General features: G+C 38.1%; 1 protein-coding gene across 1 annotated transcript in view; it reads right to left on the reverse strand.

The window, feature by feature from the left end:
* Positions 1-9,635: 9,635 nt before the first annotated feature.
* NKAP (NFKB activating protein) overlaps positions 9,636-12,805 on the reverse strand; it is a 43,090-nt gene continuing 39,920 nt past the window's right edge. The window contains exon 9 of the mRNA XM_006893786.1: positions 9,636-9,983. Within this exon, the coding sequence (XP_006893848.1) occupies positions 9,809-9,983 (175 nt within the window). The 3' untranslated portion in view covers positions 9,636-9,808. The remainder of the gene's footprint in view (positions 9,984-12,805) is intronic.

Raw genomic sequence — 12,805 nt, forward strand, 5'->3', positions numbered from 1 at the left:
CTCTTGGCACCAGCAGCCAGGAAATTAAAAGACGTATTGCGATGGGAAAGTTTGCTGTTAGGGACCTCTCTAAAGTACTCAAGAGCAATGGTGTGTCTCTGGAGACTAAGGTGCCTCTGATGCAGGCCATGGTCTTTGCAATCACTTGTTATGCATCAGAGACTGGGAATGTACCCTAAAGAAATCATAACTACCACCCTAGCAGATATATGCACATCTAAGTTTATTGCTGTTTTGTTCACAACAGCAAAGAGTTGGAAACAACCCAAGTGCCCATTAACAAATGACTGGATAGAGAAGCTGTGGTATATTCACACAATGGAATACTATGCTGCATCGAGAAACAGAGAACTCATGAAATACATAAAAATCAGTGTCCCTGGAGGACATTATACTGAGTGAAATACCTCAGTCACAAAAGGACAAATACTGCATAATGCCACTGTCGTAAAACAGGACTGAGATCAGGGTTGGGGGAAATCAAAGAAAATAGGGGATATATAATGTACCCTTTATTAAAAAAAGATGAGGGAAAGAACTGTATAAAAGGAATATATGATTAGGTATTATTTTCATGACAAGAGTCCAGAATAAGAGCTGCATAGTAAAGTGGACTGGGGAGGGGAGGGGAACTGTATAACAAAAGATTTTTTTTTAAAAAAAGAAAAGTGAACTGGGGGAGGCTGTGTAGGGAAGAATATGTACAACAATGAATGAATGGAAATCCAAAATCTCTATAAACTTTCATTAAAATCTCGGTAAAACAAAACAACTATGAGATATCATCCTACCCCAGTAAGAATAGCAGAATTTAACAGAATAGTAAACAACAAATGCTGGCGAGGTTGTGGAGAAACTGGAACCCTTATTCACTGTTGGTGGGAATGTAAAATGGTGCAAACACTATGAAAGGTTGTATGGCGCTTTCTCAAAAAGTTGCATAGAGAAATACCATTCGACTCAGAAATTCCACTACTGGGAATTTACCGTAAAGAAATCATAACTGTCATCCAAGGAGATATATGCACACCCATGTTTATTGTGGCTTTGTTTGCAATAGCAAAGAGCTGGAAACAACCAAAGTGCACATCAGCAAATGAATGGTTAGAGAAGCTGTGGTATATTCACACAATGGAATACTATGCAGCACTGGAAAACAAAGAACTCATGAAATATTATGCAAAATGGATGACCCTGGAGGACATTATGCTGAGTGAAATATCTCAGCCACAAAAGGACAAATATTGCATAGGGTCACTGTTGTAAAACGGGACTGACATCAGGGTTGAGGGAGGACAGAAAAGGAGGGGAGGAATGATGTATACTGCATTGAAACAGATGAGGGAGAGAACTGTTTAAAAGGGACATATCAATGGTTATTCTTGTCATTATAGAAGTCCATAGTGAAGGCAGCATAGTGGAGTGGACTTGGGGGAAGGGAGTACATAAGAATGAAAAAGTTTTTCTTTTTTTTTCCCCAAGGAGAAGAGTGAATGGGGGGGGCAGGGAGAAAAGTGCAACAATAAATGACTGGAAACCCTAAGTCTCTGTAAACTTTCATTGAAATTAATAAAAGAAGAAACCAACAAAAAACATCAGAACCAAATGAAACAGGAAAAAAAAGTCAGTAAAAAAAAACAAGACCTTAATGAGATAGCTTCATACAATGACTACAGCAATGAGCTCGAATATGTCAAAGGTGATGACGATGGCACAAGGATGAGATCTATTGTTCAGAGTCACTATGAGTCCTATTTTACTCAATGGCACCTAACACCACCACACCCACTAACCCACTCTTCTCCTCTCAACAACCCTCTTGTTGGAATCCACCCACAGTTGACCCTCCAGTGGGTTTTCACAGGCAGTAAAAAGCCCACAAGGAGATTGTCCTCTCTCCCTCAGAGCACTAATGGACTTAACTATCTGCCATTGGGTTTGCAGCACATCTCCCTAAAACCAAGCCACCATAGCTCCCTCTAGACAGACATCCCTTGTCTTAATGCATTCTGCAGATACTGAGGGGGTTGGAAAAAACCACCAAACCAACCCAACATAACAAGTTGAAGAACTGTGGCAACTTTGCATCAGGCAAGTCTATATCAGCACCATTTTTCCAACAGCATGCACTCACTTTGTGTCTCTGTGATAGAGTTTCTTAGTTTTTGCACTGTTTCAAAGTTTTTCATGATACTATAACATGTTTAAGAAACTACAGTTTAAATGTAAATTTTGTATATTTGGGGAAACAAATAATGTGACTCACTTTATTGTCATATTTGTTTCCTTGTGGTGGTCCAGAACTGAACACACAGAACTATGTTTTAAACCACTGATTTATGCTTTGAATCACTTTCTTGGTGAGCTTATCTAGTCTCATGATTTTAAGTATCATCTATAGCTTCTGATTCCCAAAGTCATATTTCCAGTCTAAACCTTTGCTACTTGGATGGTTTTAATAAACTCCCTCAATTCTTATTTCCTCAACTCCTGGTATTGGAGAAGAGTATTGAATATCCCATGGATTGACAAAAGAACACAAAAAGGGAACTCTGTTGGCCTCGTGGCAAAAAGCTGCACAGCAATCTCGAAGGTGTGTGGTTTGAATCCCCCAAATGCTATGCTTAAGAAAGAGGGGCAATCTCCTCCTGTGCCAGTCGGATCTGACTCGATGGTACACACATACACACAAATAGAACACATAAATTTGTCTTGAAGAAAGTGTAAACAGAGTGCTCCTTAGAGGCGAAACTTCATCTGACATACTTTGTACATGCTGTCAGGAGGAGCCGGTCTTTGGAAAAAGGTAGAGGGGTCAGAGCAAAAGATGAAGACCTTCAAAAAGATGGATTGATACAGTGACTGTAACAATAGGCTTGAGCATATCAGAGATGGTGAGGGAGGATGGGGCAAGGTTCAGATCTGTTAGGTCACTGTGAGTTGTAGTCTATTTGATGGCACTTAGTAAGAACATCTAAATTGATACGCTGAATCATTGGCATCATCTTTGACTCTTCTTGCCCTCTCATCTCCTAGTGGTAAGGAGTTGCACTGCCAACCCAAAGGCACATGGTTGGAATTCACCAGCAGCTGTGAGGGAGAAAGATGGGAAATCTCTTTCCATGCTATATACAGCCTCTGAAACCCTCTGGAGGGTCAGCTATGAGTCAGTTATAACTCAATGGCACATAACATCACCATATCCTTCTCCTTTATCTAACCCATAAGGAGATATTGTTTGCTCTACTTTCAACATATATCCTGATTTCAAGTATATCTTATCACATCACTTCTATCACCCTGGTCATCTTGTACCAATATTATTATTTCTCTAGCCTCCTTCCTAAGCAGTCAGTTTCCATCCTTGTCCTCATCATGTCCCTCTTTAATGAAGCAGCCAGAGTGAAACTGATTTCACTCTACTTTATTATAAAATGAATTTATGTCACTTCTCTGTTTAAAAACGTTGACCGTGTCTCTCGAGCTTTAAAATGCATATGGTGGCCTAGAGGATAAGGAATTACATCGCCAACCCAAAGGCAGGCAGTTTGAATAAACCAGCTGCTCTGAAGGAGAAAGATGGGAAATCTCTTGTACAATTTACATTCTCTAAAAATCTGTTAGAGGGTCAGCTATGAGTCAGTTCTGATTCAATAACAATGAATGAGTGATTGTAAAAAGTGTTCTAAAATGTGTGTGAAAGATAGATCAAAACTGTAATTACAATGTTCTAAAATGACAACAACAACGAAATGCATATGCATGACTTACATATCTTATTAGAATGAAGATTCTGATGCAGCAGGGCTGGGGAAGAGCTTGAACTTCTGTGAATCCCATAAGCTCCAAGGTGATGTTGATCCTGCAGGTCCATAAACTTACATTTCGAGTAGCAAGGGCCCACAATGCCCTTGTCATTTCTGATTTTCTACTGCTCTGTCCCCATGACACTCTAATCTCCTTACTATTCTCCTACTAAGCCAAGGCGAGACTTGTCTTGGGGTTCTCACAATTGTCATTCCTTATGGTCTTACATGGAAAGCCTGGAATGCAGGAAAAAGCTATTGCATGGCTCTCTTCACCTCCTCTCCTGCACTTCCTATTTCCTTCCATGCTTTTATTCCTATACCTCTCCATTACCTTCTACTATATAATTATGTTGTTATTGCCTGGTCTCCCACAACAGTATGAAAGCTGGGATATTTTAGTCTGCTCTAAAATAGGGTCTGACAAATAGTAGGTACTCAATAAATACTTAAAGGAATAGTGGTATATCGCCACTAGATAGACCATGAATAAGCAATATGTTGACTTCATTGACAGAGGGTATAGAAAAGAGTCAAAATAACTTCCAGGGAAAGGATCCTCCACAGAGTAAGGCTGGTATAAAGTGTAATGCCTAGCACTCATTGGATAGAATTATTTCCTATTTGCCTTCCCATGATTTCACACACAAAAACCTCTAGGGCTTCACAAATGACCGCAAGGGAGATGCTTTGTTGGTGAGTCAACTATATCTTTATTTATCCTAGTTTACTACAAGCTTTGAGGAAGCTATGATGACTTAGTGGTAAAGAGTTACTCTGCAACTTCAGAGGCACAGAGTTCAAATCCACCAGCAGCTCTGCAGGAAAAAGATGGGCAATCTCCTCCCATCAAGCCTCTGAAAACCTGCTGGAAGGTCAAATATGAGTTGGTTCCAACCTGAGGGTAATGAATGAGTGTGACTATAAGCGAGTTCATACTTCTTCTTGGCAGATTGCTGTTTTTCTAATTACTAAGGTGAGATCGGGGGTAAGGCTGGTGGAGGGGAGTAAGAGGCCATTCAGAGAGAGGGTTTCAGAGAATGGGGATAATTCAAAAGTTCTAGTATCATTTTGGAGGGGAGAATGTGTGGCTATCATTGAGACGATATTATAAGGTGCTACAATATTACATGGAAACTCCGGTGGCCTGGTGGGTTAAGAATTGCATTGCCAACCCAAAGGCAGGAGTTTTGAACCCAACAACTGCTCCTAGGGAGAAAAAGGGGAAATTTTCTCCCATGCGATTTACTGCCTCTGAAAGCTCACCGGAGGTTCAGCTATGTATGAGTTGGTTCCGACTTGATGACAATGAGTGAGTGACAATATTACAAGACAATGCTACAATGCTTTAAAATTGTTTGCAAACCATGTTCATCTATATAGTGTCATTCTCAGGCCATCCCTAAGAGATAACGTAAATACTGTCTCTTGAGTAAGCTGGAGCATGGAAAGAAGGTAAATGACTTGTTCAAGCTATTTCTGAGGAGCACATCTCTACAAGCCTCTCCTCAGACTTGGCTCTAATTTTGTGGAGATTCTTAAGGTATTTGTTGCCAGAAAGCTCTTGTGGGGGACAGAGATTTAATGTGACAATGAATTAGCCTGACTCAGCAGGAGGACGAAATCTAGAAATTCAAGAGCATAGATAGGGATGAACAAGAATAGGGATGGATGCGGCTTTGTTTACAATAGCAAGGAGTTGGAAACAACCTAAATGCCCATCAACAAACGAATGGGTAGAGAAGCTGTGGTATATTCGCACAATGGAATTCTATGCTGCATTGAAGAACAAGGAACTCATGCAATATTATTCAAAATGGGTGACCCTGGAGGACATTATGCTGAGTGAGGTATCTCAGTCACAAAGGGACAAATGCTATATGGTGCCACTGTTGTAGAATGAGGCTGGCATTGGGGTGGGGGTAAGACTGAGAAAAACTGGATGAAATATGTTTATGGCATTGAAGTCTATGGGGGAGAGAATAGTCTAAAAGTATTATATTTTAGGGCATTATTTTTATCGTAGGAGTACGCAATGAGGGTTGCAGAGTGGATAATATTCGGGGTTGGGGGTGGGGTTTGGGGAGGTGCGGGGGGGATTGTGTACCAATGAGGGAGTTTTTCTTTTGCTTTTCAGGGAGAGGAGCAAACGGGGTGGGGGAGGGGTTTGTGCGGGGAGAAGGGTGCAACAGTGAATGAATGGAATTCCAAAATCTCTGTAGATGTTCATTGAAATGAAAAATAAGCAAACTAAATTAAAAAAAAAAGAATAGGGATGGAGGAATTGAGTTGGCATGACTGGGTTAGGCTGACAGCTGTCCTTTTCTCTCATAGGATATACCTGTTGATGTCTTTTACATTTTCGAGAGCCAGTCATTAGTTCACAGGTAATGAACATTTGGAGACTTATTTCAAAAGGTAATGGGAGGGGTCACCACGCTCCAGGAATCTATAGGGATGCCAACAGGCACAGATAACTCAAACAATGGTTACATTTATTCTCCTTTGGACTATTATCTCATTAGAAAAAGCGAAGGTAGGATCCTGCCATTGTTCTAGAAAAAAGTTTTTCTTAATGTGTTTTTTTTCAGTGTTTAGAAATCTGGAGATTTGTTACTGAAAGAGGCTGGTGGTGGGGAAATCAGTCATGGTCATGAGAAGCTTCAAAATCGTATAACTCATGTATAATGAGTTCCATTCAGCTGTCTTTCCATATAGCACTTTCACAGCTTAAGCCTAAGGAACGGTAAGGGAGAGAAAGAATCCCTCACCCAGAGAAAAAATTTTTTTGGTCACTTAGAATCAACAGAGAATCTTTGGCTCAATATTTTTTGTTTGACTCTAAAAAATTTCAGTGTCTTTGTTTTTATTCTTCTGCAGACCAGGAATGTCTCGCTTTCAAGAAAAATGGCTGAGGGACATTGTTCAGTGCAAATATAGTTTATTGGATTCATTGTGCATCTGATTCAATTGTGCCCTACTGTGTTAATGGAATGTTTCGGGACTGAATTTCCAGTCAGAAAATATTAAAAAAACCATACTGCACATCAAACCACAGAACATTTATTGAATAAAAAACGTGTGGCACACACCGTCCAGCTTATTTTGTTGTTTTGTTTGTATTCATGAATTAATTTTCCATTCTGCAACCTCCATCACATTGGCAGAGTAACCACTATTGTTTAAAAAGCTTTTCCCCATCACTTGATGTATTACTTCAGGGTCTCACAGGTCCAGAAGCTAAGTTTAAAGACTTAGTAAAATTTAACCATTGGACTAAGATTGCTTCTTGGCTTTTATTCTCCCACCTGGACCTAGGTCTTCAGCCCAAATATACTTCTTTATGACCATAACTGTGGAACAGCAAAATGGCAACTCTTCTATAGCTTATGAAAGAATCAAATGGGTCTCCATAGACCCAGGCCCCTTTATTTATGGTCAGGTAAGCCTCACGCCAAGCAATACATTTTGAAATTTTGGAACTGAGCACACTGCCTTCCATAATATACCATCACAACTGTGATGACAGCAGTGTGGCTAAGGGGACAAGGAGACAGGGACAGATATAGTCACTAACCTTACTTATTTCTTGCTTTCTTCCCATCCCCATACATGATCATCACTTGTTCCTGACATTCCTATGAGGGTGTCTTGCCTGGGTGTAAAATTATAAAACATCAAAGACAAAATTACATTATACTATGAATGATTGATTACTTACAAATACATCAGAATACACATTTATATAGACAAGCACAGAAAGAACCCTAAAAAGAATTTGATATGTTAGGCAAGTAGGCCTGTGGGTGATTTTTTTTCTTTCCCCTCCCCCCAAACTTATATTTGTACAATAAATATGAAATAGGAGGGGAAAATCCTATGAAAGCAACAGATAGATAAGACAGTGGGAAACAAGAGAATTCTCCTTGGAAGAACAAAAAAACCATACATACATACTTCAAATACAATAGCCCTACTATTTGACATATGATTCTGACTAAACACACGTTGCAAAGCAGTAAAGTCTTTCCACTTCTTCGCCAAAGAATATGACACCAAAGCAGTTTTTTGGCAGATCTTTCACTAACATGCCCTGATGAAAGACATGACAAAGTTCTGAAAGAAATTCTTATTTTTTTTCTTTCATTTCCTCAGTAAGTGTATATGCTGAGTATCCACTAAAAAAAGAAGACAAATAGGAGACTAAAATAACAATTCATAATATTCACATACCATAGAATCTTTGCATTTGAACTACCTGGCCTACTGGGAAAAAAAAAAAAAGAGTACAGGCTAATTCAGTCTCTGGAAATCAGTAAGAAAAAAAAAATATAAAGGATAAAATTTTTAAGTGGGGACTATAAAAGGTTGGTTTTATCATACAGGGAAATAGATGGCTTAAGACTCGTAAGTTTGAGACCTAGTTTCTGTTTCAGTTTTAGAAACTATGGATTTATTAGTCTATGTTGTAACTATAAGTAGTTATAGATAACAAAATCACGTGGCATCATTCAGAGGTACATGCTGCTTCATGTCGACTGGCTGTTTAGTAAATAAACTATGGATTAAAGGTAGACATCTTCCAATATATCCCGAAAAGTAAGACTTTTAATCTATACTTTGAAATGTGACTACCTTTTTAAGAACTCTGAAAAAAGTACTTTAACTTCTTATAAGGAGAGAGGGTGTTTTGTTACAGCATAGTCAGAACATTCTCATTATCCATGTAATTGAAATGTGTTTTAGGGAGCTCTGGTGGCCTACTCGCAAGACCCCCAGCTGCTCCAGGGGAGAAGGATGGACAATCTCCTGTGTGAACAACTGCCTTTGAAAATCCACAGGAAGGTCAGCTATGAATCAGTTCTGACTCGATGGTACACAACAACGACACAAAAATAATAATAATAACATAGCCTCAAAATAGTCAAAACTGCCACTGCTTCCTCGCTCTTCTCTTGTTGATCTAAATAAAATGCAAAAAAAATTTATGGTTTTATCATCTTACAATCTTTTTTCCCCCCATAAAAAGAGTGATAAAGTGAGGGGGTTCTACACAAAATGAGAAAATAAACTGAATGACATATTTAAAAAAATAAACAGAATGGTTTAACAGTTTTAAAAATTAAATCCATTTATTTATATAAAGTTCAGACTTAAATGTTTTAATATCATTTTAACTTCAACATTATGGAACAACTAAGTAAAAATACTGGTTCATTATATTTTTTCCCCAAAAAACTCTTGACCATAGCTGACTCCCATTCCTTTGAGATGTTATCAGCACCACACAGCTTAGTCTGAAATAGTGTACTTAGACTGGCACAACAGCAGACTTTACAATATTTGCTCTTTGAAAGAACTGGGGTTGTTTGTTTTAAAAAGAACTATTTTTAAGTAGTAACTTATTGTTTTTGAAAATTTATGTTCACATTTGTGAATTCAATAAGTCTGTAGGCTAGTTGCCCTCTTTTTTTTTTTTGGTTGTTGGTTGGTTTAGTGGTGGAGGTAGGGATGAAAACAAAATACATAACTTTTACAGAAAATGATAAAGGTCAATTTTCTAATTCCAGATTTGCTTTTTTTCAGCAATGCCTTCATTTTGTTAATGATAGTTAACAAAAGTCCACTTATAACACACTCAAAGCAGACGAATGAGATTTTCTCACAAGTTCAGTTGGGGCCAGGCAGTAAGGCAGGTGTCATGTATAGAAAACAGTTACAATTATCTCATAATGTGAGTTTTAGTTTCTCTCCATGGCACCTCCCCCAATACAGCAGGATCCCACCCACATTTTGGATTTTCCAATCAGAAATAACCCAAAGAACTTGTTAAAGTTTTATCAATAAGCAGCTTTTTATCAAAGAACTGAAAGAATGAACTAGAAGGCACAGTATAACTGTAAAGCTCTTTCAGATCATAAGAAGCTTTTTTGTACTTATGTGTGGAACACAAACTTGGGTTTTTCTTGTTAAAAATGTCCACTGGATGATCAGAAAAATCCTTATTTGTCATCTTTTCCTTTGGTCTTTCTGTACACCATCTCTCGAAAACTGGCCAGAATCTTGTTCTCTCTTTTTCTTCTCTCTTCTTGGTTAAAGGACGCGAGGGCTCTCTTTTCATCAGCACTATAGATCTGGTTCTCTTTTCGCAGTCGGACGGCCTCCATTCGACGATGCCTAGGGATATTTAATTTTGGCTTAATTTTTCAGTAATCACTCTCATAGGACTTTCTCACTAATCCTTTCTTAATATAGAGTAGTTGAGTTAAAAAATTGACAGATAGAAACTGGTTTTGAAATTAGCAAATGACCATTCATTTTTATCTACTGATTTGATTAATTTCTAGTGTTCGAAGAAAATAACCTTTGATGCTCTGTCAGCATAGTGACTATTACCATTAACTTGAAATACTTTGGGCCTAAGTCTAGTTTTGGCTACTTTCAGTAAAACCATGAGAAATGAACAAACTATAAAACTTCCTGGGTAATATATCCATTTCTTACTATCAGCTATAAGACTGGCATAGATGTATAATGAACACTGCATTAGAACAGATGAAGGGAAGAATTGTCTGAAACTAACACACGACTAGGCATTCTATATATGACAACAGTCTGGAACAAGGGGTGTATTGTGGGGTTGGCTGGGGCCAGGGAAGGAGGAAGGGGAGAAAATGTGCAACAATGAATATATAAAAAATAAAACCAAACAAAAAGATTCCAAGACTGACAATAGGAACTATTTAATCTGTCACCAATGAGGTGGAACTTTTACCATACAATCTAAAAAGCAAGTCTAAATCTATAACTGAAGTTTTTGTAACTGGATCTAACGTTCTTAGAATCTGGTTGTGGCTCAAAGAAAAGAAAAAGGGATTTAGCACAATGGCTTTATCAGGTAAGTGCAGGGACATAGGCAAAGAGAAGCTATGACATCATTTTCAAAAGGTCTATTCATGTAGCGGGAAAGTTATATGAAGACTTGTTTTTTTTACGTATCTGTAATGAATCCTACACATCATTAGCTCAAGACGAGGCTTATGCTAAGTTTAGAAAATTGGAGAGAAATTGGGTAAGGGGAAGAGGGGAGAATTTTGTCAGGTTGGTATGGAGGTACAGGACTGACAGGAAGAAGCAGCGAAATGAGAGCCATGTGAACAGTACAGTAATAAGCATCCATGTAAGTGTCTCCTAGTGAATGGAAGAGACTCTCTCTTCAGTATTTAGGTATGCAGTTATGAGGTTGCTCTGATGGCCTAGTCCATTGGGAGATGAGTTGTTAAACCCAAAGGTAATGCTTCTCTGGTGGTTTTGATCCACTAGTGGCTCAGCTAGAAAGATAGGTGATTTACTCCTGTGCAATTTATAGCCCCAGAAACCCAGTGGAGCGCAAACTATGAGTTGGTTCTGACTCACTGGCAATGAATTTGAGTCTTAAAGCATATGAATGCTCAACTGTACAAGATAAGGTCAAGCTGTTTGTCAAAGCAGTTGCACCAATTCACATCAGCACTAGTAACATTTAAGAGATCCTCTCAAATGTTGGGATTTTAAACCTTTGTCTAGCAAATGCGTGTAAAACAGTATTTCAGGATGGTTTTAATTTCCATTCCTAATGATATGAAATATATATTTATATACATACAATATTTATATTTTTATCATGTTTGCCACAAAATGCCCATCTGTGTCATTTTCCCAATTTTTGTTTTTTTAGCAGTCTGTCTATTTGCTGTACTGAATAAAGTGGAGTTGCTGTGATGCTGATTTTTTTCAGGTTTGGAAGCAGGAGTGGCATCCACTTCCTAAACCAGATGCCTCTGGCAACTTATAATAGAGTTCAGGTCTTTTTTTCATAGGGTCGCTATAGTCATACTTGACCTGACGACACTTAACCACTAATAAGTGAGACAAGTGTTATATTTTGGAGGAACATTCTTCTACTTTTTACATCACTCTTTGCCAATTTGCTGTACTGAGGTAATCTGGGTTTGCTGTAACAGTGAACTTTGTGCCACTGGGGTGTGAAATGCCATAATGGTTTCCCAATGTGGACAGTGTCTGTTCGAGCTCCCAGTTGTAAAACAGGTTTGGAAGCAGGAGTGACATCCACTTCCTAAACCACATGCCTCTGGGAACTACGAACTTGGAGAAACAATGATAGTTATGGAAAGGCATTAGGTCTTTTGTTTATGGAGTCGCTATGAGTCATTCTTGACAGCAATCAACAACAATAACAACATAGGTATTCTTTAAATATTCTCAGTACTAACTCTATCAGTGTTATGATCATTAAATCCTATTCAAGTTTATAACCTTTTTTTTTTTTTTTTTTTTACTTTCTTTATGGTGCCTTTGATGAACACATGTCCTTATTTTCAATCTAGGCAAATTTATCAGCTTGTTATTCTGGGGCCAACACATTATATGCTTTCTTTAAGAAAGACTTTCCACTCCAAGGTTTACACTAGAAGGTTAGTTCTTTTTTACAATTAATTCTGATTTTGCTGCACTGATTTTTAGATATGGTGTGGTATAGGGTTCTATTTTCATCTTTTCCCATGTGGGAAACAATTTTTTTTCCACTCATTTAACATTTTCTTCTTTCTCCACTGATGTGACATGCCATCTCTTTTCTATACCAAAGTTTCATACATGTACAGCAGCTCTGTCCCAGGGCTGTTTATTTCAATCAACTGAACCATTTCCCCTGGCACTTTCGAAAGCTTCACAGTAGTAAGTTCTCATATCTGGTAGGGGAAATTTCACCTTCCTGTTATTACAAGTTTTCTTAATTCTTGGGTTTGTAACTTAAATTTGAGAACTAGCTTATTAAGTTCCACAAAATCTCTGCTGTGTTTTAGATTGAAACAGCACTGAATTTATGAATAAATTTGGGAATAACTGACAACTTTGCTCAATATCTTATTTACAAATTTGATTATCTCTCCATTTATTTAAGTCTTAATACTTCGTAATCATGTTTAATAATTTCCCAG

Source organism: Elephantulus edwardii, unplaced genomic scaffold, assembly GCF_000299155.1.
Source record: "Elephantulus edwardii isolate Elephantulus edwardi_28Jun2011 unplaced genomic scaffold, EleEdw1.0 scaffold00131, whole genome shotgun sequence".
Taxonomy (NCBI): Eukaryota; Metazoa; Chordata; class Mammalia; order Macroscelidea; family Macroscelididae; genus Elephantulus; species Elephantulus edwardii.